The sequence below is a fragment of the Oncorhynchus nerka genome, linkage group LG17, assembly GCF_034236695.1.
Source record: "Oncorhynchus nerka isolate Pitt River linkage group LG17, Oner_Uvic_2.0, whole genome shotgun sequence".
NCBI classification, from domain to species: domain Eukaryota; kingdom Metazoa; phylum Chordata; class Actinopteri; order Salmoniformes; family Salmonidae; genus Oncorhynchus; species Oncorhynchus nerka.
In genome coordinates, this window is record NC_088412.1 from 32176046 (window position 1) to 32202332 (window position 26287).

The 26287-nt window shown below is 46.8% G+C and overlaps 1 protein-coding gene across 2 annotated transcripts in view; it reads right to left on the reverse strand.

Annotated features, from left to right (window-relative positions):
* Positions 1–17848, reverse strand: part of prkaa2 (protein kinase, AMP-activated, alpha 2 catalytic subunit) — a 26738-nt gene extending 8890 nt beyond the window's left edge. The window contains exons 1-9 of one of the 2 annotated variants that reach the window (XM_065003118.1): positions 17578–17848; positions 16234–16375; positions 15541–15634; positions 11263–11407; positions 8600–8687; positions 6397–6621; positions 6031–6193; positions 5757–5924; positions 5376–5531 (exon numbers count right to left, since the gene is read on the reverse strand). In XM_065003118.1, the coding sequence (XP_064859190.1) occupies positions 5376–5531; positions 5757–5924; positions 6031–6193; positions 6397–6621; positions 8600–8687; positions 11263–11407; positions 15541–15634; positions 16234–16375; positions 17578–17677 (1281 nt within the window). In that variant the 5' untranslated portion in view covers positions 17678–17848. Of the gene's footprint in view, positions 1–5375; positions 5532–5741; positions 5925–6030; positions 6194–6396; positions 6622–8599; positions 8688–11262; positions 11408–15540; positions 15635–16233; positions 16376–17577 lie in introns of both variants that reach the window. The other variant, XM_065003117.1, reaches the window with a different exon arrangement.
* Between the last annotated feature and the right edge of the window lie 8439 nt (positions 17849–26287).

A 26287-nucleotide genomic window follows, 5' to 3' on the forward strand; every position in this document is an offset into this window, starting at 1 on the left:
GTTGCTCTCCTGCACATACTCCGACTCCTTTTAGAAGCAAGAGTTATTTTATACCTCCAGCCAATCGCAATCACTCTATCGAGACATATTGCCGACTCGTGGAAAATGATGTTGGACATCTCTTTCAGAATAAACAGGGATCCAAATCTTTCCATAATTTACCCAAGAATGAAAAACAAGCTTTGCTTGATTTACAATCCGATACATCAGTCCTTATTCGTCCTGCTGATAAGGGCGGGTCGGTTGTACTCATGGATAGGACAGTCCTTATTCGTCCTGCTGATAAGGGCGGGTCGGTTGTACTCATGGATAGGACAGTCCTTATTCGTCCCGCTGATAAGGGCGGGTCGGTTGTACTCATGGATAGGACAGTTTATGTAAAAGAGGGTCATAGACACCTGCTTGACCACCCCTTTTACAAGAAACTCAGAAGTGACCCCACTTGCCAATTTCAGAATACTATCTTTACTGTCCTAGATGGGTATTTAAGTTCTGGTCAGATAACCAAAAAAGAACATGCTTTTTTGGCTATTCAACACCCTAAAATTGCCACTTTCTATACTTTGCCGAAATTACACAAGAATGTTACACAACCTCCAGGGCGCCCTATTGTAGCGGGCATTGATGCAGTAACGGCCCCTCTATCTACTTTTGTTGACTTTTTTATTAGACCACTTGCAGAACAGCTCCCCTCCTTTGTAAAGGACACCAGCAGTATGATCTCAGAACAGCTCCCCTCCTTTGTAAAGGACACCAGCAGTATGATCTCAGAACAGCTCCCCTCCTTTGTAAAGGACACCAGCAGTATGATCTCAGAACAGCTCCCCTCCTTTGTAAAGGACACCAGCAGTATGATCTCAGAACAGCTCCCCTCCGTTGTAAAGGACACCAGCAGTATGATCTCAGAACAGCTCCCCTCCGTTGTAAAGGACACCAGCAGTATGATCTCAGAACAGCTCCCCTCCGTTGTAAAGGACACCAGCAGTATGATCTCAGAACAGCTCCCCTCCGTTGTAAAGGACACCAGCAGTATGATCTCAGAACAGCTCCCCTCCGTTGTAAAGGACACCAGCAGTATGATCTCAGAACAGCTCCCCTCCGTTGTAAAGGACACCAGCAGTATGATCTCAGAACAGCTCCCCTCCGTTGTAAAGGACACCAGCAGTATGATCTCAGAACAGCTCCCCTCCTTTGTAAAGGACACCAGCAGTATGATCTCAGAACAGCTCCCCTCCGTTGTAAAGGACACCAGCAGTATGATCTCAGAACAGCTCCCCTCCGTTGTAAAGGACACCAGCAGTATGATCTCAGAACAGCTCCCCTCCGTTGTAAAGGACACCAGCAGTATGATCTCAGAACAGCTCCCCTCCTTTGTAAAGGACACCAGCAGTATGATCTCAGAACAGCTCCCCTCCTTTGTAAAGGACACCAGCAGTATGATCTCAGAACAGCTCCCCTCCGTTGTAAAGGACACCAGCAGTATGATCTCAGAACAGCTCCCCTCCTTTGTAAAGGACACCAGCAGTATGATCTCAGAACAGCTCCCCTCCGTTGTAAAGGACACCAGCAGTATGATCTCAGAACAGCTCCCCTCCTAAAGGACACCAGCAGTATGATCTCAGAACAGCTCCCCTCCTTTGTAAAGGACACCAGCAGTATGATCTCAGAACAGCTCCCCTCCTTTGTAAAGGACACCAGCAGTATGATCTCAGAACAGCTCCCCTCCTTTGTAAAGGACACCAGCAGTATGATCTCAGAACAGCACCCCTCCTTTGTAAAGGACACCAGCAGTATGATCTCAGAACAGCTCCCCTCCTTTGTAAAGGACACCAGCAGTATGATCTCAGAACAGCTCCCCTCCTTTGTAAAGGACACCAGCAGTATGATCTCAGAACAGCTCCCCTCCTTTGTAAAGGACACCAGCAGTATGATCTCAGAACAGCTCCCCTCCTTTGTAAAGGACACCAGCAGTATGATCTCAGAACAGCTCCCCTCCTAAAGGACACCAGCAGTATGATCTCAGAACAGCTCCCCTCCTAAAGGACACCAGCAGTATGATCTCAGAACAGCTCCCCTCCTAAAGGACACCAGCAGTATGATCTCAGAACAGCTCCCCTCCTTTGTAAAGGACACCAGCAGTATGTCTCTACCATTGAATCTCTTGATCCTCTCCCTGAGAATACCTTGTTAGTTACTTTTGATGTTGAGTCATTATACACTAATATTCCACACGAGGGCGGTATTGAAGCTATGGAACATTTTCTTCTGCAACGTGACCCTAATGAACTACCTTCCAGTGCATGCGTTGTAACATTGGTTGAAATAGTACTCACGCATCACTATTTCATGTTTCTAAATGATTTCTTTATTCAGACGAAGGGTACTGCTATGGGATCCCCCATGGCTCCTAACTATGCTCATTTATATGTGGGTTACATGGAGAAACAGTCTATTTTCAATCCTCTCAAAAATGTTTTCTTGCCTCATCATTATGTGGAAACGGTATATTGATGATATTTTTGTTCTATGGAGGGATGATGCAAAACAACTCCAGGCGTTCCATGCTTTTCTTAACTCCTGTTCTGAGCATCTGAGATTTACTCTGCAATCTGATACACGTCGAATCAGTTTTCTTGATCTTCTGATCTTGTGTGAAGATAATGTTCTATACACTGATCTTTACAGGAAGCCTACTGATCGTAACAGTTTGTTGAGGGCTGATAGTTGTCACCCACTTCCCTTGAAAAATAGTTTGCTCTACAGCCAATTCTGTCGAATCAAAAGAATTTGCAAAAAACAATCCGATTTCGACAGAAATATGGCTGAGACGCAAAGAAAGTTCAAGGAGAGGGGCTACAAGAATGATCAGATTAATATTGCCATTGAGAAAATTCAAAACCTTTTTCAAGGTCAGTCTCGCAAAAAGACGCATTCTTGCGTTCTAACTACCCGCTATTCAAAGTGCTCTGAACACATTAAGGGAATTGTTCACAAACATTGGCACATCCTAAAATCTGATGATAGTCTCGGTAATGTGTTTTCAGACCTTCCCTTGGTCGTATTCTCGCGGGGCAGAAATCTCAGAGACCAATTGGTAAACTCTGATTTACCACCCCAAGATATTCCTGAACAACATTTATTTGCACCCCTACTGGATGGAAATTACAAGTGTAATGGCTGTGCTCAATGCAATGGCACTTATAAATGTAGATCCTTCAAACACCCACAAACAGGGGAATCGATCCCAATCAAAGGTGTTATTACGTGCTCCACTAAGGCAGTTATTTATCTTATAACTTGTCCTTGTGGTAAAAATTATGTAGGTAAAACAAAGCGCGAATTAAAAGTACGTATCTCAGAGCATCGTAGCACCATTAGGTGTAAAAACTTTACTTATCCAGTTGCGGCCCACTTCTTGGAGGCAGGCCACTCGATTTAGTCTCTGCGTTACATTGGCGTCAAACATGTCACCCTCCCTAGGAGAGGGGGTGAACTTGATAATTTATTGTTAAAACGAGAGGCTGCCTGGATCTTTAATTTAAAGACCCTTGCGCCCTTCGGTCTCAACGTAGACTTTGATCTGAAGCCATTCTTGTGATTATTGTGACTTTGCCATTGTAATTGTTAGTAAACTTGTGTAGTCAAATGAATCTATGATCGTATGCTATCCATTTGTTGTTTGTATGCTGTTCTTTGTATGACATTTTAATATTTGATTATTAACCAATGATATTAGGCCACTCTTGGCCATGATTACAGACACCTGTGTCTTTTGACACTATATAAACGAGTCATCCCGCAGTGTTTGTGATTATACCCTGATGGCTGTCGAAACGTTGGTAATTACATTTTTCCATCTGAGCTCCTAGAGTGTGCAGCTCTCTTTTATTTTCAAGTTTTCTACTCCGCTAGCCAGCACCTCGTCTTAATAGGTGTTCTACTCCGCTAGCCAGCACCTCGTCTTAATAGGTGTTCTACTCCGCTAGCCAGCACCTCGTCTTAATAGGTGTTCTACTCCGCTAGCCAGCACCTCGTCTTAATAGGCGTTCTACTCCGCTAGCCAGCACCTCGTCTTAATAGGCGTTCTACTCCGCTAGCCAGCACCTCGTCTTAATAGGTGTTCTACTCCGCTAGCCAGCACCTCGTCTTAATAGGTGTTCTACTCCGTTAGCCAGCACCTCGTCTTAATAGGTGTTCTACTCCGTTAGCCAGCACCTCGTCTTAATAGGTGTTCTACTCCGCTAGCCAGCACCTCGTCTTAATAGGTGTTCTACTCCGCTAGCCAGCACCTCTTCTTAATAGGTGTTCTACTCCGCTAGCCAGCACCTCGTCTTAATAGGTGTTCTACTCCGCTAGCCAGCACCTCGTCTTAATAGGTGTTCTACTCCGCTAGCCAGCACCTCGTCTTAATAGGTCTTCTACTCCGCTAGCCAGCACCTCGTCTTAATAGGTGTTCTACTCCGCTAGCCAGCACCTCGTCTTAATAGGTGTTCTACTCCGCTAGCCAGCACCTCGTCTTAATAGGTGTGCGTTTCTTTTTCTTCCTGAGTCCTTTAGGCACCTTTTGGCAAACTCCAACCAGGCAGTAATGTCCCTTTTACTGAGGAGTGGCTTCCATCTGGCCACTCTACCATAAAGGCCTGCTTGGTGGAATGCTGCAGAGACGGTTGACCTTCTGGAATATTCTCCCATCGCCACAGAGGAACTCTAGAGCTCTGTCAGAGTGACCATCGGGTTTCTTGGTCACCTCCCTGACCCAGGCCCTTCTCCCCCGATTGCTCAGTTTGGCTTGACGGCCAGCTCTAGAAAGAGTCTTTGTGGTTCTTAACTTCTTCCTTTTAAGAATGATCGAGGCCACTGTGATCGTGAAGACCTTCAATGCTGCAGAAATGTTTTTGTACCCTTCCCCATACCTGTGCTTCTACACAATCCTGTCTCAGAGCTCTGCGGACAATACCTTAGAGCTCATGGCTTGGTTTTTGCTCTGACATGCACTGTTAACTGTGGGACCTTGTATAGACAGGTTTATGCCTTTCCAAATCATGTCCAATTAATTGAATTTGCCACAGGTGGACTCCAATGAAGTTGTAGAAACATCTCGATGATGATCAATGGAAACAGGATGCACCAGAGCTCAATTTCAAGTCTCATAGCAAAGGGTCTGAATACTTATGTAAATAAGATATTTCTGTTTTTTATTTTTAAGAAATTAGCAAAAATGTCAAAAAACATATTTTCGCTGTGTCGTTATGAGGTATTGTGTGTAGATTGATGAGAATAAAAAAAATGTTGATCAATTTCAGAATAAGGCTGTAACATAACAAAATGTGGGAAAAGTCAAGGGGTCTGAATACTTTCCACACACCGCGCCTCACCTTCCAGTCATACTGTAGCTGTCTCATAGCCCTGTAGACCTCAGCCATGATGTCATAGGGTCTGCTCTGACTCCTGATGCCCAGGTGCCACTTAGCTTTCTTCACTGCCAGGGGTTTGGCTCTGGTGGTGTTCAGGGCATCCAGCGGGCAGCGCGCCTGCAGACAGAGAGGAGAGAATCTTTATTATCCCCGACAAGCAGTCATAAATACATGAGGACAAGACTTCATGCAAAACTATACTGCCAATGTTGCACTGGTATCGCGGAAGAAGTACATCATCAAGTGTTTACACTTCAGAGATCTTGTAATCCAATTGTGTATACTGTGAACATAGTACATAGAATAGAACCAGGTAGAAATCATTGCCTTGGGGCTGTCTACCAGCAGGGGGGGCATCCTCTCTGGGTGTGGTTTGACCCCGGGGGGCAGTGACATGCCATCCTCCATGAAGGAGCCCTGGGGAGGGCTAGAGGCCAGGTAGAACTCACTGGCCTGGGTCATGATGCGCCGGTTGTCTATGATCAGATGGTACGCTACCGCTAGCTGGTCCTGGAAAGAGACGGAGGGAGAGAGTAAGAGAGAGGCTGAGAGAAGAGGGGGATTGCGTACTATAGGACTAAGCGTGTGAGCGTACATGCCTGTGTTGCGTGCATACCTGAGGGTCTCCGCTGTACAGGCTGGACATCACCTCAGACTCGGTGCTCTCAAACTTGTCACACACCTCTCGGACTGCCTCCTCATCCAGAATGGTGGAGTCATAGGAAGGGTCCTCAGGAAACAGGTAGCCTGGCAGGTCCTGCTTAAACCACTCATGTTCCCTACACATACATTCGTGTGAACGTTCACACACACACACACACACACACACACACACACACAAACACACACAATTATTCTTCTATTTTTTTGCTCTGGACCAACCTTCAACCACCACAAACAAGCTTTTGGTTAGGTTTGCCAATTCTATTAAATCACATTAAAAACATGAGCATAATGATCAGTAGGGAAGGTTAGAGGTCACCTAATGTCTTTAATGGTAGCCCTCTTGAGCGGGTCGACCTGCAGCATGAGCAGCAGCAGGGAAGCGACGGGCCGAGTGAGGTATTCTGGCATATAGAACACGCCCCCTCTAATCTTCTTAAACAGTGTGGGAACGTGTTCGTCATCAAAGGGCAGAGTCCCACAAAGCAACGCATAGAGGATCACACCACTGCTCCATATGTCCACCTCAGGACCAGCGTATAACCTGTGGACAAAGCAGAGAATACAGGATCACCCCACTGCTCCATATGTCCACCTCAGGACCAGCGTATAACCTGTGGACAAAGCAGAGAATACAGGATCACCCCACTGCTCCATTAGTCCACCTCAGGACCAGCGTATAACCTGTGGACAAAGCAGAGAATACAGGATCACCCCACTGCTCCATATGTCCACCTCAGGACCAGCGTATAACCTGTGGACAAAGCAGAGAATACAGGATCACCCCACTGCTCCATATGTCCACCTCAGGACCAGCGTATAACCTGTGGACAAAGCAGAGAATACAGGATCACCCCACTGCTCCATATGTCCACCTCAGGACCAGCGTATAACCTGTGGACAAAGCAGAGAATACAGGATCACCCCACTGCTCCATATGTCCACCTCAGGACCAGCGTATAACCTGTGGACAAAGCAGAGAATACAGGATCACCCCACTGCTCCATATGTCCACCTCAGGACCAGCGTATAACCTGTGGACAAAGCAGAGAATACAGGATCACCCCACTGCTCCATATGTCCACCTCAGGACCAGCGTATAACCTGTGGACAAAGCAGAGAATACAGGATCACCCCACTGCTCCATATGTCCACCTCAGGACCAGCGTATAACCTGTGGACAAAGCAGAGAATACAGGATCACCCCACTGCTCCATATGTCCACCTCAGGACCAGCGTATAACCTGTGGACAAAGCAGAGAATACAGGATCACCCCACTGCTCCATATGTCCACCTCAGGACCAGCGTATAACCTGTGGACAAAGCAGAGAATACAGGATCACCCCACTGCTCCATATGTCCACCTCAGGACCAGCGTATAACCTGTGGACAAAGCAGAGAATACAGGATCACCCCACTGCTCCATATGTCCACCTCAGGACCAGCGTATAACCTGTGGACAAAGCAGAGAATACAGGATCACCCCACTGCTCCATATGTCCACCTCAGGACCAGCGTATAACCTGTGGACAAAGCAGAGAATACAGGATCACCCCACTGCTCCATATGTCCACCTCAGGACCAGCGTATAACCTGTGGACAAAGCAGAGAATACAGGATCACCCCACTGCTCCATATGTCCACCTCAGGACCAGCGTATAACCTGTGGACAAAGCAGAGAATACAGGATCACCCCACTGCTCCATATGTCCACCTCAGGACCAGCGTATAACCTGTGGACAAAGCAGAGAATACAGGATCACCCCACTGCTCCATATGTCCACCTCAGGACCAGCGTATAACCTGTGGACAAAGCAGAGAATACAGGATCACCCCACTGCTCCATATGTCCACCTCAGGACCAGCGTATAACCTGTGGACAAAGCAGAGAATACAGGATCACCCCACTGCTCCATATGTCCACCTCAGGACCAGCGTATAACCTGTGGACAAAGCAGAGAATACAGGATCACCCCACTGCTCCATATGTCCACCTCAGGACCAGCGTATAACCTGTGGACAAAGCAGAGAATACAGGATCACCCCACTGCTCCATATGTCCACCTCAGGACCAGCGTATAACCTGTGGACAAAGCAGAGAATACAGGATCACCCCACTGCTCCATATGTCCACCTCAGGACCAGCGTATAACCTGTGGACAAAGCAGAGAATACAGGATCACCCCACTGCTCCATATGTCCACCTCAGGACCAGCGTATAACCTGTGGACAAAGCAGAGAATACAGGATCACCCCACTGCTCCATATGTCCACCTCAGGACCAGCGTATAACCTGTGGACAAAGCAGAGAATACAGGATCACCCCACTGCTCCATATGTCCACCTCAGGACCAGCGTATAACCTGTGGACAAAGCAGAGAATACAGGATCACCCCACTGCTCCATATGTCCACCTCAGGACCAGCGTATAACCTGTGCACAAAGCAAAGAATACACGATCACACCACAACATGTAGCCTATAGTATCAACCTAAACCTAAACACACACACGCACACACACCTTCCGGAGATTACTTCAGGAGCTGCGTAGTTGGGAGATCCACAGCTGGTCCTCAGAAACTCCCCGTCTGACATCATGTTTGACAACCCTGATGACCAGAGAAAATCAGTTTTTCAGCATTATCTTCAAATGCCAACCTTACCTAACCTTACTGTCCAAACAAACAAGTTGCTATATTCTGTCTTCCCTCTCCCACCTCTCTCTCCCTTCCCCTCTCTCTCTCTTCCCCCCTCTCTCCCTCCCCCTCTCTCTCCCTTCCTCCCTCCCTCTCTCTCTCCCTTCCCCTCTCTCTCTCCCTTCCCCTCTCTCTCTCCCTTCCCCTCTCTCTCTCCCTTCCCTCTCTCTCTCCCATCTCCCTCCCCCTTTCTCACTCCCCCTCTCTCTCTCCCTTCCTCTCTCTCCCTTCCTCTCTCACTTCCTTCCCCTCTCTCTCCCTTCCTCTCGCTCTCTCCCTTCCCCTCTCTCACCTCTCTCCCTCACCCCTCCCTCCCTTCCCCTCTCCCTCCCTCCCTCTCTCTCTCTCCCATCCCCTCTCTCCCACCTCTCTCTCTCCCATCCCCTCTCCCCACCTCTCTCTCTCCCTTCCCCTCTCTCCCACTTCTTCTCTCTCCCTCCCCCTTTCTCTCTCCCTCCCCCTTTCTCTCTCTCTCTCCCTCTCTCTCTCTCTCCCTTCCTGTCTCTCTCCCTTCCTCTCGCTCTCTCCCTTCCTCTCGCTCTCTCCCTTCCTCTCGCTCTCTCCTTCCCCTCACTCTCCCTCCCCTCTCTCTCTCAATCCCCTCTCTCTCTCCCATCCCCCATCTCCCCTCTCTCTCCCTCCCCTCTCTCTCTCTCCTTCCCCTCTCTCTCTCTCTCCCTTCCCCTCTCTCTCTCTCTTTCCCTTCCCCTCTCTCTCCCTCCCCCTCTCTCTCCCTTCCCCTCTCTCTCCCTTCCTCTCCCTTCCCCTCTCTCTCTCCCTTCCCCTCTCTCTCCCCCTCACTCTCTCTCATCTCCCTCCCCCTTTCTCACTCCCCCTCTCTCTCTCCCTTCCTCTCTCTCCCTTCCTCTCTCACTTCCTTCCCCTCTCTCTCCTTCCTCTCGCTCTCTCCCTTCCCCTCTCTCACCCCTCCCTCTCTCTCCCTTCCCTCTCCCTCCCTCCCTCTCTCTCTCCCATCCCCTCTCTCCCACCTCTCTCTCCCCATCCCCTCTCTCTCACCTCTCTCCCATCCCCTCTCTCCCACTTCCTCTCTCTCCCACCTCTCTCTCCCACTTCCTCTCTCTCCCTCCCCCTCTCTCTCCCTCCCCTTTCTCTCTCCCTCTCTCTCTCTCTCTCCCCTCTCTCTCTCTCTCTCCCTCTCTCTCTCTCCCTTCCTGTCTCTCTCCCTTCCTCTCGCTCTCTCCCTTCCGCTCTCTCCTTCCCCTCTCTCTCCCCCTCCCCTCTCCCTCCCCCTCTCTCTCTCCAATCCCCTCTCTCTCCCCATCCCCATCTCCCCTCTCTCTCCCTCCCCCTCTCTCCCTTCCTCTCTCTCTCTCTTTCCCTTCCCCTCTCTCCCTTCCCCTCTCTCTCTCTCTTTCCCTTCCCTCTCTCCCTCCCCTCTCTTTCCCTTCCCCTCTCTCTCCCTCCCTCCCCCTCTCTCTCTCCCTTCCTCTCTCTCTCCCTTCCTCTCTCTCCCCCTCTCTCTCTCCCTTCCCCCTCTCTCTCCCTCCCCCTCTCCATCTCCCTCCCCCTTTCTCACTCCCCCTCTCTCTCCCTTCCTCTCTCTCCTTCCTCTCTCACTTCCTTCCCCTCTCTCTCCCTTCCTTTCGCTCTCTCCCTTCCCCTCTCTCACCTCTCTCCCTCACCCCTCCCTCTCTCTCCCTTCCCCTCTCCCTCCCTCCCTCACTCTCCCATCCTCTCTCTCCCACCTCTCTCTCTCTCCCATCCCCTCTCTCCCACCTCTCTCTCTCCCATCCCCTCTCTCCCTTCCCCCCTCTCTCCCTCCCCCTTTCTCTCTCCCTCCCCCTTTCTCTCTCCCTCTCTCTCTCCCTCTTCCTGTCTCTCTCCCTTCCTCTCGCTCTCTCCCTTCCCCCTCCCTCCCTCTCCCTCCCCTCTCTCCCCCTCTCTCTCTCCAATCCCCTCTCTCTCTCCCATCCCCCATCTCCCCTCTCTCTCCCTCCCCCTCTCTCCCTTCCTCTCTCTCCCTTCCTCTCTCTCCCTTCCCCTCTCTCTCTCTCCCTCTCTCCCTTCCCCTCTCTCTCTCTTTCCTTCCCCTCTCTCCCCTCCCCCTCTCTCCCTCCCCCTCTCTCTCCCTCCCTCCCCTCTCTCTCTCTCCCTTCACTCTCCCTTCCTCTCTCTCTCTCTCCCTTCCCCTCTCTCTCTCCCTTCCTCCCTCTCCCATCCCCTCTCTCCCTTCCTCTCGCTCTCCCATCTCTCTTGCTCCCTTCCCCTCTCTCCCACCTCTCTCTCTCTCCCACCTCTCTCTCCCTTCCCCTCTCTCCCTCCCCCTTCCCCTCTCTCCCTCCCCGTCTCCAGTTTAAGGTGTCGGTATATTCTAAAACACAAATGGTTTAGTTTGACATTTGCTACTACGTCTTTGTGGACAACTCAATTTGTTACGTATGTATGTATGTATGTATGTATGTATGTATGTATGTATGTATGTATGTATGTGTGTGTGTTCTCTATCGTGCGTGTGTGTGTAGTGTACCAAAGTCAGCTATTTTGGCGTTCTTGGAATGGTCCAGCAGTACATTCTCAGGTTTGAGGTCTCTGTGCACCACCATGTGTCTGTGGCAGTAGTCTACACCGGAGATAATCTGCTGGAACAACCGACGAGCCTCTTTGTCCTCTACCTACACACAACATGAGGTACAGATTAAGAGGTTAGGAGATTATTCCTTTCTAATGTGACTACATGCTTTCACTATGAAAAATGGCACCATCAAATGGCCTGTGTCAACATCAAACAATCGGACAACTGCAGGACAGGAGTGCGCTACTCCCCAGATGGCTTGTTCGCTTGTTTGATTTGTTTGTGGATCTATCGACCGACGGCCTGTACGGTCCAGAATGATATATCCATATTTTGTTTCGTTGTGTTTTGATATCTCCTTTTGTTTGGGTATTCGGCCCGGCTGGGAAGCTTCAATTGCTGGAGAACACTGAACCCAGCAAATATATATTTGAGGATCAACCATCCACCAATTCTTAAGTAAGAAATATCCTCACTGTATAATGCTGAATAGTTTTGTTGATATATTTCTATGTTAAACAAATGACTTTAATCAATCATTAACACTACAATTAAAATGGCTGCTGTAGTTGTGGCTATTTCCAGCGATGCAAAAACTGATGTCAAGGAAAATGAGACCTGGAGCGAGGTTGTGGGTGGAAATGCCCCAAAGGAGACTGTTTTACCTCTTTTTTTTAAGAGAGAGAAATCCTGACAGAGGAGGCCATAGCCAACCCCATTAAGGAGGAGGAGCTCTACCACAGGTCTCATAAAGGAAATTAATCCAAACCACTTGAGGTCAGTACAGAGAGTGTGTGCACTCTGGCGTATATATATTCTCAGTGTAAGGAAGCAAGGGCAAAGCTTCTGATAGGAGGAATAACAGTCCGAGGAAAACGTGCTCAAAGAGAATAATCCGGTCAGTTTGAAGTCGCATGTCTGACCAGAACTCCATTCAAGTTACAATTAAAGAACTACCTGAATCAGCAGATGATAGTGTTGTGGCTGAGTTCCTGGCTAAAGCTGGATGTAAGGTGGTGGGGAGAGTGATGAGGCGCATGATAAGATACAAGGGTCAACTTACAATCTGCTCCAATGGAGATCGTTATGTGTATGTTGAAGCAGCACCCATCATTCCTATAACACGGTCTGTGAAGACGGGCCGTCACTGGATCAAAGTATGCCACAATCAGGAAAGGCTCAGGAGATGGTAGAGTACAGTCCTACTACACTGGACAACATAATGACACAATCCCACACTATAGAGGGGGTCAGGAGATGGTAGAGTACAGTCCTACTACACTGGACAATATAATGACACAATCCCACACTAGAGGGGGTTAGGAGATGGTAGAGTACAGTCCTACTACACTGGACAATATAATGACACAATCCCACACTAGAGGGGGTTAGGAGATGGTAGAGTACAGTCCTACTACACTGGACAACATAATGACACAATCCCACACTAGAGGGGGTCAGGAGATGGTAGAGTACAGTCCTACTACACTGGACAACATAATGACACAATCCCACACTAGAGGGGGTCAGGAGATGGTAGAGTACAGTCCTACTACACTGGACAACATAATGACACAATCCCACACTAGAGGGGGTCAGGAGATGGTAGAGTACAGTCCTACTACACTGGACAACATAAGTTGCATAGAGGAAACGTTTTCACACGATGTGCAGGACAACAATCCAGTCCCCATGAGTAGGGCAGACGTACCACATATCTCAGCTAAAATGACTGAACGTGAGACTGAGGTTGAAGAGGATAATTCCTCGGCTCCCAAGGAGAGACGGAGTGAATGAAACATTGGAGTTGGTACCTGGTGAGCCAGAGTCTGCGACAAGAAAAAGAAGAGAAACAATGCTCAAAATGAAGCTGGGAAAGTGGCTACTGAGACCAGTGACAATCATAACCCAATAGAAAACCTGGAGGCTAATAAGGGACCCCGAAGGCAGTGCAACTCTCTGGGGAATACAAAAGGCAGCCAAACATCAACGCTGGCCTTCATTCAAACAATCCGGAATCAACATACACCCAAGCGGCCCAGGGTACCAAGCTCCCCATCAGTCTGGAGTTTGGTCACCTGCAGAAAAAAAAGTCTGATATGGAGGATGTAATTCTGGGAGGTGGAGAAAAGTCCCCATAATTAGCCATCCAGGCCGAAATCATTGATGAAGGATTGAAATAATCTATATTTGAGTAACCTATATTATCTGGTTAACATTCTGTGTATGTGAGCATAACTTCTGTCGCTAACATGGCTTTTCAAAAGAATGAGCAATCTGCTGTTCATTTCATTTTTCATTTGGTCCCAAACAAAACCCGCCTTCAAGACAGAAACTCTGTTCCTTTAACCCAGGTATAAGAAAACATTGTAACGTGAAACCTTTTCAAACCGTTAATCAGGCTAAAAGGCTCTGGGACCCTCGTTCCAAATTTCAGAGAAAACATAACTTGCAGGAAAAAGCTCAAAGAGTTCACAGATTATTTCAACCTGACTCAAATAATACAAGATCCAATCAGAGTAACACAGTCATCCCAGACTCAAATTGATCTGGTGTTTATTAACAGACCTGATCAAATAATGAAGTCTAGTAACTTACTAACGGGTATAACTCACCACAATGTTACATTGGTGATTAGAAAGCTCACTAACAAGAAATGTAAGAACCATATTAATACGCAACAGTACGTGAAAAGAAATGCAGAAAAGTGAGCAGAGTAACTACGATGTCAAATTGACTGGTCTGTGAAGCGATGAAGACCCAGAGTCTGGATACAGAACATTTCTGTCAGCTATTGACAAAGTGGATACCTCTTTTACTAGGAGATTTCAACATAAGCTAAGACGGAAAACCTCTCTACCATGGCTCAACGAGGACCTCTGGAGAACGGGATTTCTCCTTGAAAAAAAAGCACTGAAGTCTGGTAGGAATGATGACAGACGTATATTTACGTCACTGAGAAATAAGGTGGTTAGGAATAAAAAAAAATTTTAAAGCAAAAGCAGAGCTCTTTCTTAAAGTGATCAATGAAGCAAAAGGAAATGGCAAAGTGATTTGGGAAAATCTCAATCTAACAGGGAGAGGAGCTGAAAAGTCAAAAAACATCCTGAATTAAAGGTTCATGGGATTCTAATTTAAAACTCCAATTTCATATCCACCACCTTTAAAAAAAAAATTCTGACTCTGTCAGGGAACTGGCTCAAAGATTTTCAACCAAGACCACAGTTCTCACTCCCATAGATAATAATAAACCAATATTCAGAATTCCTGAAATGTCAGCGTCAACAGTGGACAGCATTATTAGCTTCTTCAGAAGCTTTAGAACAAAATATGTATTTGGTCTAGATTTGGTCCTGAAGAGACACAAATATTCTATGATTACCCCTACTGTACATCTAGTTAGTCTGTCCATCAAATATGGGTTCTTCTCCCATGCTTGGTAGTCTGCTGCAGTGATACCTGTTTTAAGACCTAACACTGGTGGAACATTACCGACCTATAAGCATTCTTCCAGTGCTATAAAAAGTAGCTGAAAGACGGGTGGCTGATCATCTGACTGATCACCTCGTTCAGGGCAACTCCATACATCAAATGCAATTTGGATTCAGAACTAACCATTCTACCGAAACAGCCAATTGCTATTTTCTGGAGTGCATTAAATCTAAACTGGACTTAGGTGGTGAAGTCGGCGCCGTCTTTTTGGATTTTAAAAAGGCCTTTGATAGTGTTGTTGTTGTCGTTAGAATTATATATGATATATTATTGGACGTAATGTATTTGTATTTTGTATTGTTTTAGTGAGTATTTGTATAGTGGCTGTGTAAAAGCCCTTACCTGCCCAGGGATTATGGGTGCGAATGATCTTTTGGCTAACCCCGGCACATTTACATGGCTGTTGCATTATTGTTATATTGATTCATGTGCATTGTCCCCTGTAAATAAATCAAACAACCAGACAGTCAGTCATTCAGTAAGTCAGTCAGAGACAGATAGACAGCCATTCAGACAGTCAGTCATTCAGTAAGTCAGTCAGAGACAGATAGACAGCCATTCAGACAGTCAGTCATTCAGTAAGTCAGTCAGAGACAGATAGACAGCCATTCAGACAGTCAGTCATTCAGTAAGTCAGTCAGAGACAGATAGACAGCCATTCAGACAGTCAGTCATTCAGTCAGAGACAGATAGACAGCCATTCAGACAGTCAGTCTTCAGTAAGTCAGAGGTATGTCTCACCCGTCCGTGTTTGCAGATGTAGTCAAACAGCTCTCCTCCTGAGACATACTCCATCACCATGAAGAAATCTGTAGGAGTACTGATCACCTGGTACCTACACACACACACACACACACACACACACACACACACACACACACACACACACACACACACACACACACACACACACACACACACACACACACATCTTACAGAAGCCAATACGTCTGCCATAGCTCACAATGTCACTGTGGCCTAACCCTAAAAATAACATGGAAAGAGAGACTAGAAACCTGGAAAGGGATTTACCCAAATAGGAATTATAAACGTCTATCTTCTTAAGCAGTTTTCTGCTAACCGGAGCAAACTGATTCCTTGTGGGTGGGTGTGGGAGAGAGAGTGAGCGAGCAAGAGAGGTGGGAGACTAGAAACGTGGGAAGGGATTTACCCAAGCAGGAATTATAAACTTCCATCTTCTTAACTAGAGATTTCCGCTAAACGGAATTCCGTGTGGGAGAGAGAGAGGGGGGCGGGCTCCTGAGGGCCATAGTAAACAAACCCAGTGTGTGTGGGTATGTGTGTGGGGGAGAGGGGGGGGGGTGCTCCTGAGGCCCATAGTAAACAAACACTGAGTGTATGTGTATGGAAGAGAGAGGGGGGGTACTTTTAGGCCCATAATAAACAAACACAGTCTGTATGCGTTATCCTCACAGTTTGATGATGTGAGGGTGTCTGAAGAGTTTGAGGTTCTGTATCTCTCGTTTGATCTTGCCCACCACGTCCAGACTCCTGATCTTCTGTCTGTTCAGGATCTTCACTGCCACCTTATGACCTGTCAACTGGTGTTCTCCAACTACCACACACACACACACACACACACACACACACATGAACCAACTGGAATGTCCGTAGTTTGTAAAAGAGTATAATAATATGTATTGTGTTCAACTGCTACAATGTAGGCTATAGGGCACAATTTGTGCTGATGGGTCAAATATTAAAAGCAGTTTAGTCTTTTCCTCTGTTGCCAAGGTCACACAGACTACACTGAGGTAGGAGATAGCCCGGGGAATGTGTGATATGTATACTACCCTCAGCTAAACTTTCATTGCCTGATAAAGAATAAAACCCTAGCTGTTTCAGAGTAGTCAACAAGACATGATTAATCACTATTTTTACATTACTGGACTAGTTATATCCATCTATTCACAACAATAAGAAACGTAGATCACAAACCGGTAAACAGGGAAAACACAACACAGTAATTACAGTAAACCTAAAGCCATACACATAGATTACACGGTGGATAAATCAAGTGTGTCTGTCTGCACTCTGTAGCTCATGGTTAGTCAGTCTAACAATTTAGCAATATTGTCTGTAGCAACAATTATTGTTGGCTAGTTCCTTGTTACACACCGTCACACTAATGTCTCGAATCAAACACACCTCCCGCAGTGCAGGGGGAGAGGAGGAGGGGGTCTGAATTCTACAAGGTCACGTTGAGACTGCTAGAAAATAGGAAACTTGACGAGGCGTTCTAGATTCTCATTCTGTCCATGCCATTGTATGGTTTACATAATCGGGGAACACTGGTGATGATGATGAGCACTATTAAGCTATAACGTTCATGTTTATTTTCAATTTAAAAAAATGTCCTTTCCATAGCCATATAGGGCAAGTCTAAATGTCTAACGTTACTGTCACTAGCAAAGTCAACCTCCAACATTCATGGCGGTCAGACGTTACAATTATGTGTGACCTGTTTGTTTTTACACCATCATTGTTGTCGAGGGTAATTGTGCATGCTTAGCCTATCATTACTGATAAGAAGGAGTAGACAGGCTAGCTAGATATGTTGCTGGAATAATTCACCTTTCAACAAACCTAAACCACATTCTCTACATATCAACCGAGACAACAATAATCTAGCACATTCGTAACTACGCAGCCACAGCTACGCATTTTGCGTAGCTATTTAAATAGTCCGCCGCAAAGTTACAATCAATAACAACAAATGTTCCCACGACATGACTGTTGACAAGCACGCGACTTAACTCTTTACTTTGCCGAATGTGCCCACGCCCAGAGTGTCTCCTAAGAGGTAATGTCCGATCTTCACTCGGCCGCCTTCATGTTTCTGCTGTCGTTCTGCCATCTTTACCGTTCAGAACGTTACACCGCTCCGGTAGGCTCGAGCTTGGCTGTCTGCCCGGTGCGCGAGACCGCGGTACACTAGACCTGTGCGTTCAGTTCGCTTGAACGTTTGCTACGTTGCGGAACGGTTTGTACTAAACGACACGTTTCCCCAAAACGTTCTTGAACAGACTTTGAGGTACATTTGCTACCGTTTGGTGGCTGTGGCTTGAAGCAAAGAGTAACGTATTTAAAGGGCAGTGGCCATGCTGACAGCGTTCCCCAAACGCTCCCCGTTTTTTAACTGGTGATTCAGTACAGCGCCGTTTCCGTTTAATTGAACGTCCCAGAATGTAAAACAATGTATTGAACGCAGCCCTGGGTTTGGGAAAACCTGCACTGGACAAGGCAACATATATCCTATCGAACACCGACTGACTGTGTGGTCTACAGTATCGCTCCAGTTGAGGGGAGGGGGTGGGGGTTGTGTAGGTAAAAACATGCCATGAGCTTTTAAACATTCCAAACAGATGAACATTCCATATGCTATTTAGGCTCAAAGTCTGCACACTCATCAATCATCTCAGCGATTACAGTATGCTCCGTTGGCTAGAGTAGGCCTATAGCCTTAACATTTATATTGGGTCAGAAATCTATTACAGAACAGGTCATTGATGCTAGGCCTAATGTATGCCAATTCATGTGACCTGTTGTTACAGATAATGGCCTATATACTACACATCTACAGCATTATTAGTGGGCTGGATGCCTCACATTAGTGAGAGGCACAATCCCAAACACTACTGCTGTTTTTCATTCTTCTTCCCCTCTAATCAGGGACTGATTCAAACATCAGTACTCTGACCAGATTGGAGAACAGGGGTTGTTTCTGAACCGAGCAATGTATTGGTGAGAATTTTTTATTTTTTATTTCCCATTTATTTAACCAGTTAGGCCAGTTGAGAACACATTCTCATTTACAACTGTGACCTGACCAAGATAAAGCAAAGCAGTGCGACAAAAACAACAACACAGAGTTACACATGGAATAAAACAAATGTACAGTCACTAACACAATAGAAAAATCTGTACCTCTACTGGGTGTAGTTAAGTATTTCCACCACCACTAGATGTCAGACAGAGCTCAGTGCTGATCCCCTGGCCTCATTGGTGTTGATCAGTCACACACTGTCATGCCTGGGATCACTGCCCTTCATGTTATGTCTATCAGCCTCACAAACAGACTGAAGACAACACTACTCAACTGTCAATGACAGCCAGACAAACAGACTGAAGACAACACTACTCAACTGTCAATGACAGCCAGACAAACAGACAGACAGACCGACCGATGAAACTCTCAATATGCAGACAGAAAAAAAGACATAGGCTTATTCTAAACTGAACTCTACACAGACAGACAGTATCTATTTTGTCTTCAACAACTTTACAGTACAACGCCAGAGACCACATCATGAGGTTTGGACATAGGGGGCCTGAATACCTCCAAATGGTGCTACACTGAGATCATTGGAGGTGTGCTGAAGGACATGAGATATTGAAGAAGGGGTTGTGTAGCATCCTTATTGCATTGCAGTGCTCGAGGCGTCACTACAGACCCGGGTTCGATCCCAGGCTGTGTCACAGCCGACTATGACCGGTAGATCCATGAGGTGGCGCACAATTGGCCCAGCGTCGTCCAGGTTAGGGGAGGGTTTGGCCGGCCGGGATGTCCTTGTCCCATTGCACTCTAGCGACTCCTTGTGGCAGACCGGTCGCCTGCAGTCTTACGGTGTTACCTCCAACACATTGGTGCGGCTAGCTTTGGGTTAAGTGAGCAGTGTGGCTTGGTAGGGTCGTGTTTCGGAGGACGCATGACTCTTGACTTTCGCCTCTCCCGAGTCTGTAGGGGAGTTACAGCGATGGGACAAGACTGTAACTACCAATTGGGGAGACATTTTTTTTTTTACTCTGTTCCATTTGATCCACTGTCTCATCAGCCCAGCCAGGCAAATTATTAACTAGATCTCCACTATAAAAAACATCTAGACTTTATCTCACATTTCTTTCCAACTAAAATGTCATTTTCAACAGTGGAGATTTATATAAACCTTTCTGTCTGTCTGTCTCCAACATTTGCAACATTGTTTTAATATTCAAATTCGATCTCCAACTGTCCCATGGTGGGAAAAAGGGGTTGAGTACTTATTGACTCAAGACATTTCAGCTTTTCATTTTTAATTCATTTGTAAACATATCGAAAAACATGATTTCACTTTGACATTATGGGGTATTGTGTGTAGGCCAGTAATCCATTTAATATTCAGGCTGTAACACAACAACATGTGGAAAAAGATAAGGGGTGTGAATACTTTCTGAAGGCACCTGTACTGTCTCCTTCTTCTAGATGGTAGCGAGGTGAACAGGCCGTGGCTTGGGTGGCTGAGGTCCTTGAATACCTTTTTGGCCTTCCTGTGACACCGGGTGCTGTAGATGTCTTGGAGGGCAGGCAGTGTGCCCCCGTCGGGCTTGACCTCACACCCTCTGGAGAGCCCCGTGGTTGTGGTTGGTGCAATTGTCATACCAGGTGTCGGTACAGCCTGACAGGATGCTCTCAATGGTACAAAGCCACATTTCTTCAGCCTCCTGAGGTTGAATAGGCGCAGTTGCGCAGTTTTCACCACATTGTCAGTGTGAAGGCACCATTTCAGGTCGTCAGTGATGTGCACGCAGAGGAACTTGAAGCTTTTGACCCTTTCCATTGCGCCCCCGTCGATGTGAATGGGGGCGTGATCTGTCTGCTGTCTCCTATAGTCCACGATCAGCTACTTCGTTTTGTTGATGTTGAGAAAGATGTTATGTTTCTGGCACCACTCAGCCAGGACTCTCACCTCCTCCCTGTAGACTGTCTTGTCGTTGTTGGTAATCAGGCAGACGACACACTATTGTGTCCTCTGCAAAGTTGATGATTAAGTTGGAGACGTGTGTGGTCAAGCAGTCATGGGTGAGTATGGAGTACAGGAGGGGGCTGAGCATGTTGAGGATCAGTGTGGTGGAGATTTTGTTGGCTACCTTCACCACTTGGGGTCGGCCCGTCCATGACTCAGTTGCACAGGGAGGGGTTCAGACCCCCGACTACAGCTCAGCCCTGAGATTAGTGGTGAGCTTGAAGAGCACTAGGGTGTTGAAGGCTGAGCTGTAGTCAATGAACAGCATTCTTACATAGATGTTTCTCTTGTCCTGCTGGGATTGTGCAGTGTGCAGTGTGCAGTGTGTTGTTTGTGGATCTGTTGGGGCGGTATGCAAATTGTAGTGGGTCTAGTTTGCCGGGTAAGATAAAGACAATTTACCTACCTTAAATTTGACTGCTTTATTTAAAAAATATATTTTCTCTCTATATAAGTGGATGATTTATCTTTAGGCTCCCATAAGTGGATCTATAGTTTATAGATCTAACTTTAGATTACATTTGTAACTTTTTCCAAATTCTGAATTATTAGATACAGCTACCTCAAAATCGTTTTGTTGTAGTGACTTACTTTTTTTTTATCAGACAGGAAAAAATGTTTTGTTGATTAAGAGTAGTAGCAAACAGGGAAAGTGTTAGAAAACCAAATTGTGACAAAGTAGTTTCTGTGCGAATTACAAGCGTGTACATTAGGGCACACCGAACCAAATGTTTTAAAACATTTGGCAAATAAATTGGAAATGAAAACAAACGTTTCTTTTCACACATTCAGATACACCCATTTCACTCAATTTCTGGGCGTTTTCTTCCATTTCATGCCAACTGGACACGACCCAGATATTTGGCCGATGGTTTTCTCCATCAGTAGCACAATATGATGAATAATGATGACCAGGTGGCGAATCGCATCTCTGCATGTCTGGCAGACATATCAGTGTGGATGACGGATCACCACCTCAAGCTGAACCTCGGCAAGACGGAGCTGCTCTTCCTCCCGGGGAAGGACTGCCCGTTCCATGATCTCGCCATCACGGTTGACAACTCCATTGTGTCCTCCTCCCAGAGCGCTAAGAACCTTGGCGTGATCCTGGACAACACCCTGTCGTTCTCAACTAACATCAAGGCGGTGGCCCGTTCTTGTAGGTTCATGCTCTACAACATCCGCAGAGTACGACCCTGCCTCACACAGGAAGCAGCGCAGGTCCTAATCCAGGCACTTGTCATCTCCCGTCTGGATTACTGCAACTCGCTGTTGGCTGGGCTCCCTGCCTGTGCCATTAAACCCCTACAACTCATCCAGAACGCCGCAGCCCGTCTGGTGTTCAACCTTCCCAAGTTCTCTCACGTCACCCCGCTCCTCCGCTCTCTCCACTGGCTTCCAGTTGAAGCTCGCATCCGCTACAAGACCATGGTGCTTGCCTACGGAGCTGTGAGGGGAACGGCACCTCAGTACCTCCAGGCTCTGATCAGGCCCTACACCCAAACAAGGGCACTGCGTTCATCCACCTCTGGCCTGCTCGCCTCCCTACCACTGAGGAAGTACAGTTCCCGCGCAGCCCAGTCAAAACTGTTCGCTGCTCTGGCCCCCCAATGGTGGAACAAACTCCCTCACGACGCCAGGACAGCGGAGTCAATCACCACCTTCCGGAGACACCTGAAACCCCACCTCTTTAAGGAATACCTAGGATAGGATAAAGTAATCCTTCTCACCCCCTTGAAAGATTTAGATGCACTATTGTAAAGTGGCTGTTCCACTGGATGTCTTAAGGTGAACGCACCAATTTGTAAGTCGCTCTGGATAAGAGCGTCTGCTAAATGACTTAAATGTAAAATGTAATATCCTAGGCCACAGTAGCAGTTTTATGTCTTTGGTTGCCTGTTTTGCATGTTATTTTGGCATTCATTTGTGTCACATATCAGTTTGCAAACGATGTAAATATACAGTTGAAGTCGGAAATGTACATACACTTAGGTTGGAGTCATTAAAACTCGTTTTTCAACCACTCCACAAATTTCTTGTTAACAAACTATAGTTTTGGCAAGTCGGTTAGGAGATCTACTTTGTGCATGAAACAACTCATTTTTCCAACAAATGTTTGCAGACAGATTATTTCACTTATAATTCACTGTATCACAATTCCAGTCGACAATCTTCTGGCATATCCTTGTCCATCCTTGTCATATGAAGAGAAATGACGGATAAAACATATCGGTGATCATCAGCCATTGGACATAAACATTACACAACAAGTCGGGAAATTGCAAATACAACAATGAGTGGTTTAGAAGGAATCAATGGCTAACTGCAAGCATCTGAAAGCTATCACTATTTTGGTTCCCCTGCCTGCTGTTCAGTGGAGAGGGTGTGTTGTCCAAGTCTGAGTTGAATGATTTAAAACATCTATCTGAAAGGGTTTATTTTCCAAGCTTAAAAGGATAAACATTCACAGGCAACACCATGGGCCAGAAAAGGTTCAATACGTTGGCCATGCTGCCAATCCAGCATGACTTCTGCCCCACATTCAAAACAACCGAAAACTCAGAACTGGTAAAACTCAGACTTCAATGCATTCAAGACAGCTGGGATCTTGGGGGAAAAAACGAGCTTGGACTGGGAAAATACGAGCTCGGACTGGGAAAATACGAGCTCGGACTGGGAAAAAACGAGCTTGGACTGGGAAAAAACGAGCTTGGACTGGGAAAAAACGAGCTTGGACTGGGAAAATACGAGCTTGGACTGGGAAAAAACGAGCTTGGACTGGGAAAAAACGAGCTTGGACTGGGAAAAAACGAGCTTGGACTGGGAAAAAACGAGCTTGGACTGGGAAAAAACGAGCTTGGACTGGGAAAATACGAGCTTGGACTGGGAAAAAACGAGCTTGGACTGGGAAAATACGAGCTTGGACTGGGAAAAAAACGAGCTTGGACTGGGAAAAAACGAGCTTGGACTGGGAAAAAATGAGCTTGGACTGGGAAAATACGAGCTTGGACTGGGAAAATACGAGCTTGGACTGGGAAAATACGAGCTTGGACTGGGAAAATACGAGCTTGGACTGGGAAAAAACGAGCTTGGACTGGGAAAATACGAGCTTGGACTGGGAAAAAATGAGCTTGGACTGGGAAAATACGAGCTTGGACTGGGAAAAAACGAGCTTGGACTGGGAAAATACGAGCTCGGACTGGGAAAATACGAGCTCGGACTGGGAAAAAACGAGCTCGGACTGGGAAAAAACGAGCTCGGACTGGGAAAAAACGAGCTCGGACTGGGAAAAAACGAGCTCGGACTGGGAAAAAACGAGCTCGGACTGGAAAAATACGAGCTCGGACTGGGAAAATACGAGCTCGGACTGGGAAAATACGAGCTTGGACTGGGAAAATACGAGCTTGGACTGGGAAAATACGAGCTTGGACTGGGAAAAAACGAGCTTGGACTGGGAAAATACGAGCTTGGACTGGGAAAAAATGAGCTTGGACTGGGAAAATACGAGCTTGGACTGGGAAAATACGAGCTTGGACTGGGAAAATACGAGCTTGGACTGGGAAAATACGAGCTTGGACTGGGAAAATACGAGCTTGGACTGGGAAAAAACGAGCTTGGACTGGGAAAATACGAGCTTGGACTGGGAAAAAATGAGCTTGGACTGGGAAAATACGAGCTTGGACTGGGAAAAACGAGCTTGGACTGGGAAAATACGAGCTTGGACTGGGAAAATACGAGCTCGGACTGGGAAAAAAACGAGCTCGGACTGGGAAAAACGAGCTCGGACTGGGAAAAACGAGCTCGGACTGGGAAAAACGAGCTCGGACTGGGAAAAAACGAGCTCGGACTGGGAAAAAACGAGCTCGGACTGGAAAAATACGAGCTTGGACTGGGAAAAACGGCTTGGACTGGGAAAAACGAGCTTGGACTGGGAAAAACGAGCTCGGACTGGGAAAAAACGAGCTTGGACTGGGAAAATACGAGCTTGGACTGGGAAAAACGAGCTTGGACTGGGAAAAACGAGCTTGGACTGGGAAAACGAGCTTGGACTGGGAAAAAACGAGCTTGGACTGGGAAAAACGAGCTTGGACTGGGAAAAACGAGCTTGGACTGGGAAAAACGAGCTTGGACTGGGAAAATACGAGCTTGGACTGGGAAAAAACGAGCTTGGACTGGGAAAATACGAGCTTGGACTGGGAAAAACGAGCTTGGACTGGGAAAATACGAGCTTGGACTGGGAAAAACGAGCTTGGACTGGGAAAAACGAGCTTGGACTGGGAAAAAACGAGCTTGGACTGGGAAAAACGAGCTTGGACTGGGAAAAACGAGCTTGGACTGGGAAAACTGGGAAAAAACGAGCTTGGACTGGGAAAAAGCGAGGGAAAAACTTGGACTGGGAAAAAACGAGCTTGGACTGGGAAAAACGAGCTTGGACTGGGAAAATACGAGCTTGGACTGGGAAAAAACGAGCTTGGACTGGGAAAATACGAGCTTGGACTGGGAAAAACGAGCTTGGACTGGGAAAAACGAGCTTGGACTGGGAAAAAACGAGCTTGGACTGGGAAAAACGAGCTTGGACTGGGAAAATACGAGCTTGGACTGGGAAAAAACGAGCTTGGACTGGGAAAAACGAGCTTGGACTGGGAAAATACGAGCTTGGACTGGGAAAAAACGAGCTTGGACTGGGAAAATACGAGCTTGGACTGGGAAAAAACGAGCTTGGACTGGGAAAATACGAGCTTGGACTGGGAAAAAACGAGCTTGGACTGGGAAAAAACGAGCTTGGACTGGGAAAAAACGAGCTTGGACTGGGAAAAAACGAGCTTGGACTGGGAAAATACGAGCTTGGACTGGGAAAAAACGAGCTTGGACTGGGAAAATACGAGCTTGGACTGGGAAAAAACGAGCTTGGACTGGGAAAAAACGAGCTTGGACTGGGAAAATACGTTTTGAACGGTCATCCTGAAGATCATTGACGTCATTTTTGCTAAAAATGTGGGGCTCAAAACAGATGGGCCTCTGCCCTGAATGACGGGTCGCCACCGATGCCATAGTTTGTACATCTCAAGTGTTATATTGCTTATATAGGTCTATCTCATTAGTCTCTTAGTCATCATTTTAGGGAATGTTGGAATTATTGAATTGTTTTGCCTACTTTGTGTATTATAATTAGCTCATGTGCTTTTCTTCACGAGGAGGGGATACTATATAATCTTGTTGGGTCTGTAACCAGTGACAGTCTCTTCCCAGTCAAATATAATTCCAGTTGATATTTCAAGGGTTCTTTTTGTTGCGCAATGTGCTGTCTTTGCGCTGGAATATTGTATATAAAAGTGGATCCTCGTGATTCTATTTTCGTTCCTTTTTAGACCACACAGGCCTAATAAAATAATAAAATGTTGTGTAGTGGCTTTGCTGGCATGCATCTAAAAAATAAAATGGGTTCAGTTTGCCCCATCAAGATGCACATGCTAAAATCGCCACTGCACACAAACGCCCTTTTATGATGTGTTCTGTGTTGGCCTCTCCGTAACCACCGCTGGGAGCAATGTCGGACTGCTCTTTATCCAGGTCCAGAGAAAGTTTTCTAGCAGGAGGTCTGGAGCTTATTACTGGGCTGTAGCAGAGAGAAGAGGGGGGCGGGGGGGGGGGGGGGGGGGGGGGGTTGATAAAACTACGGTCTC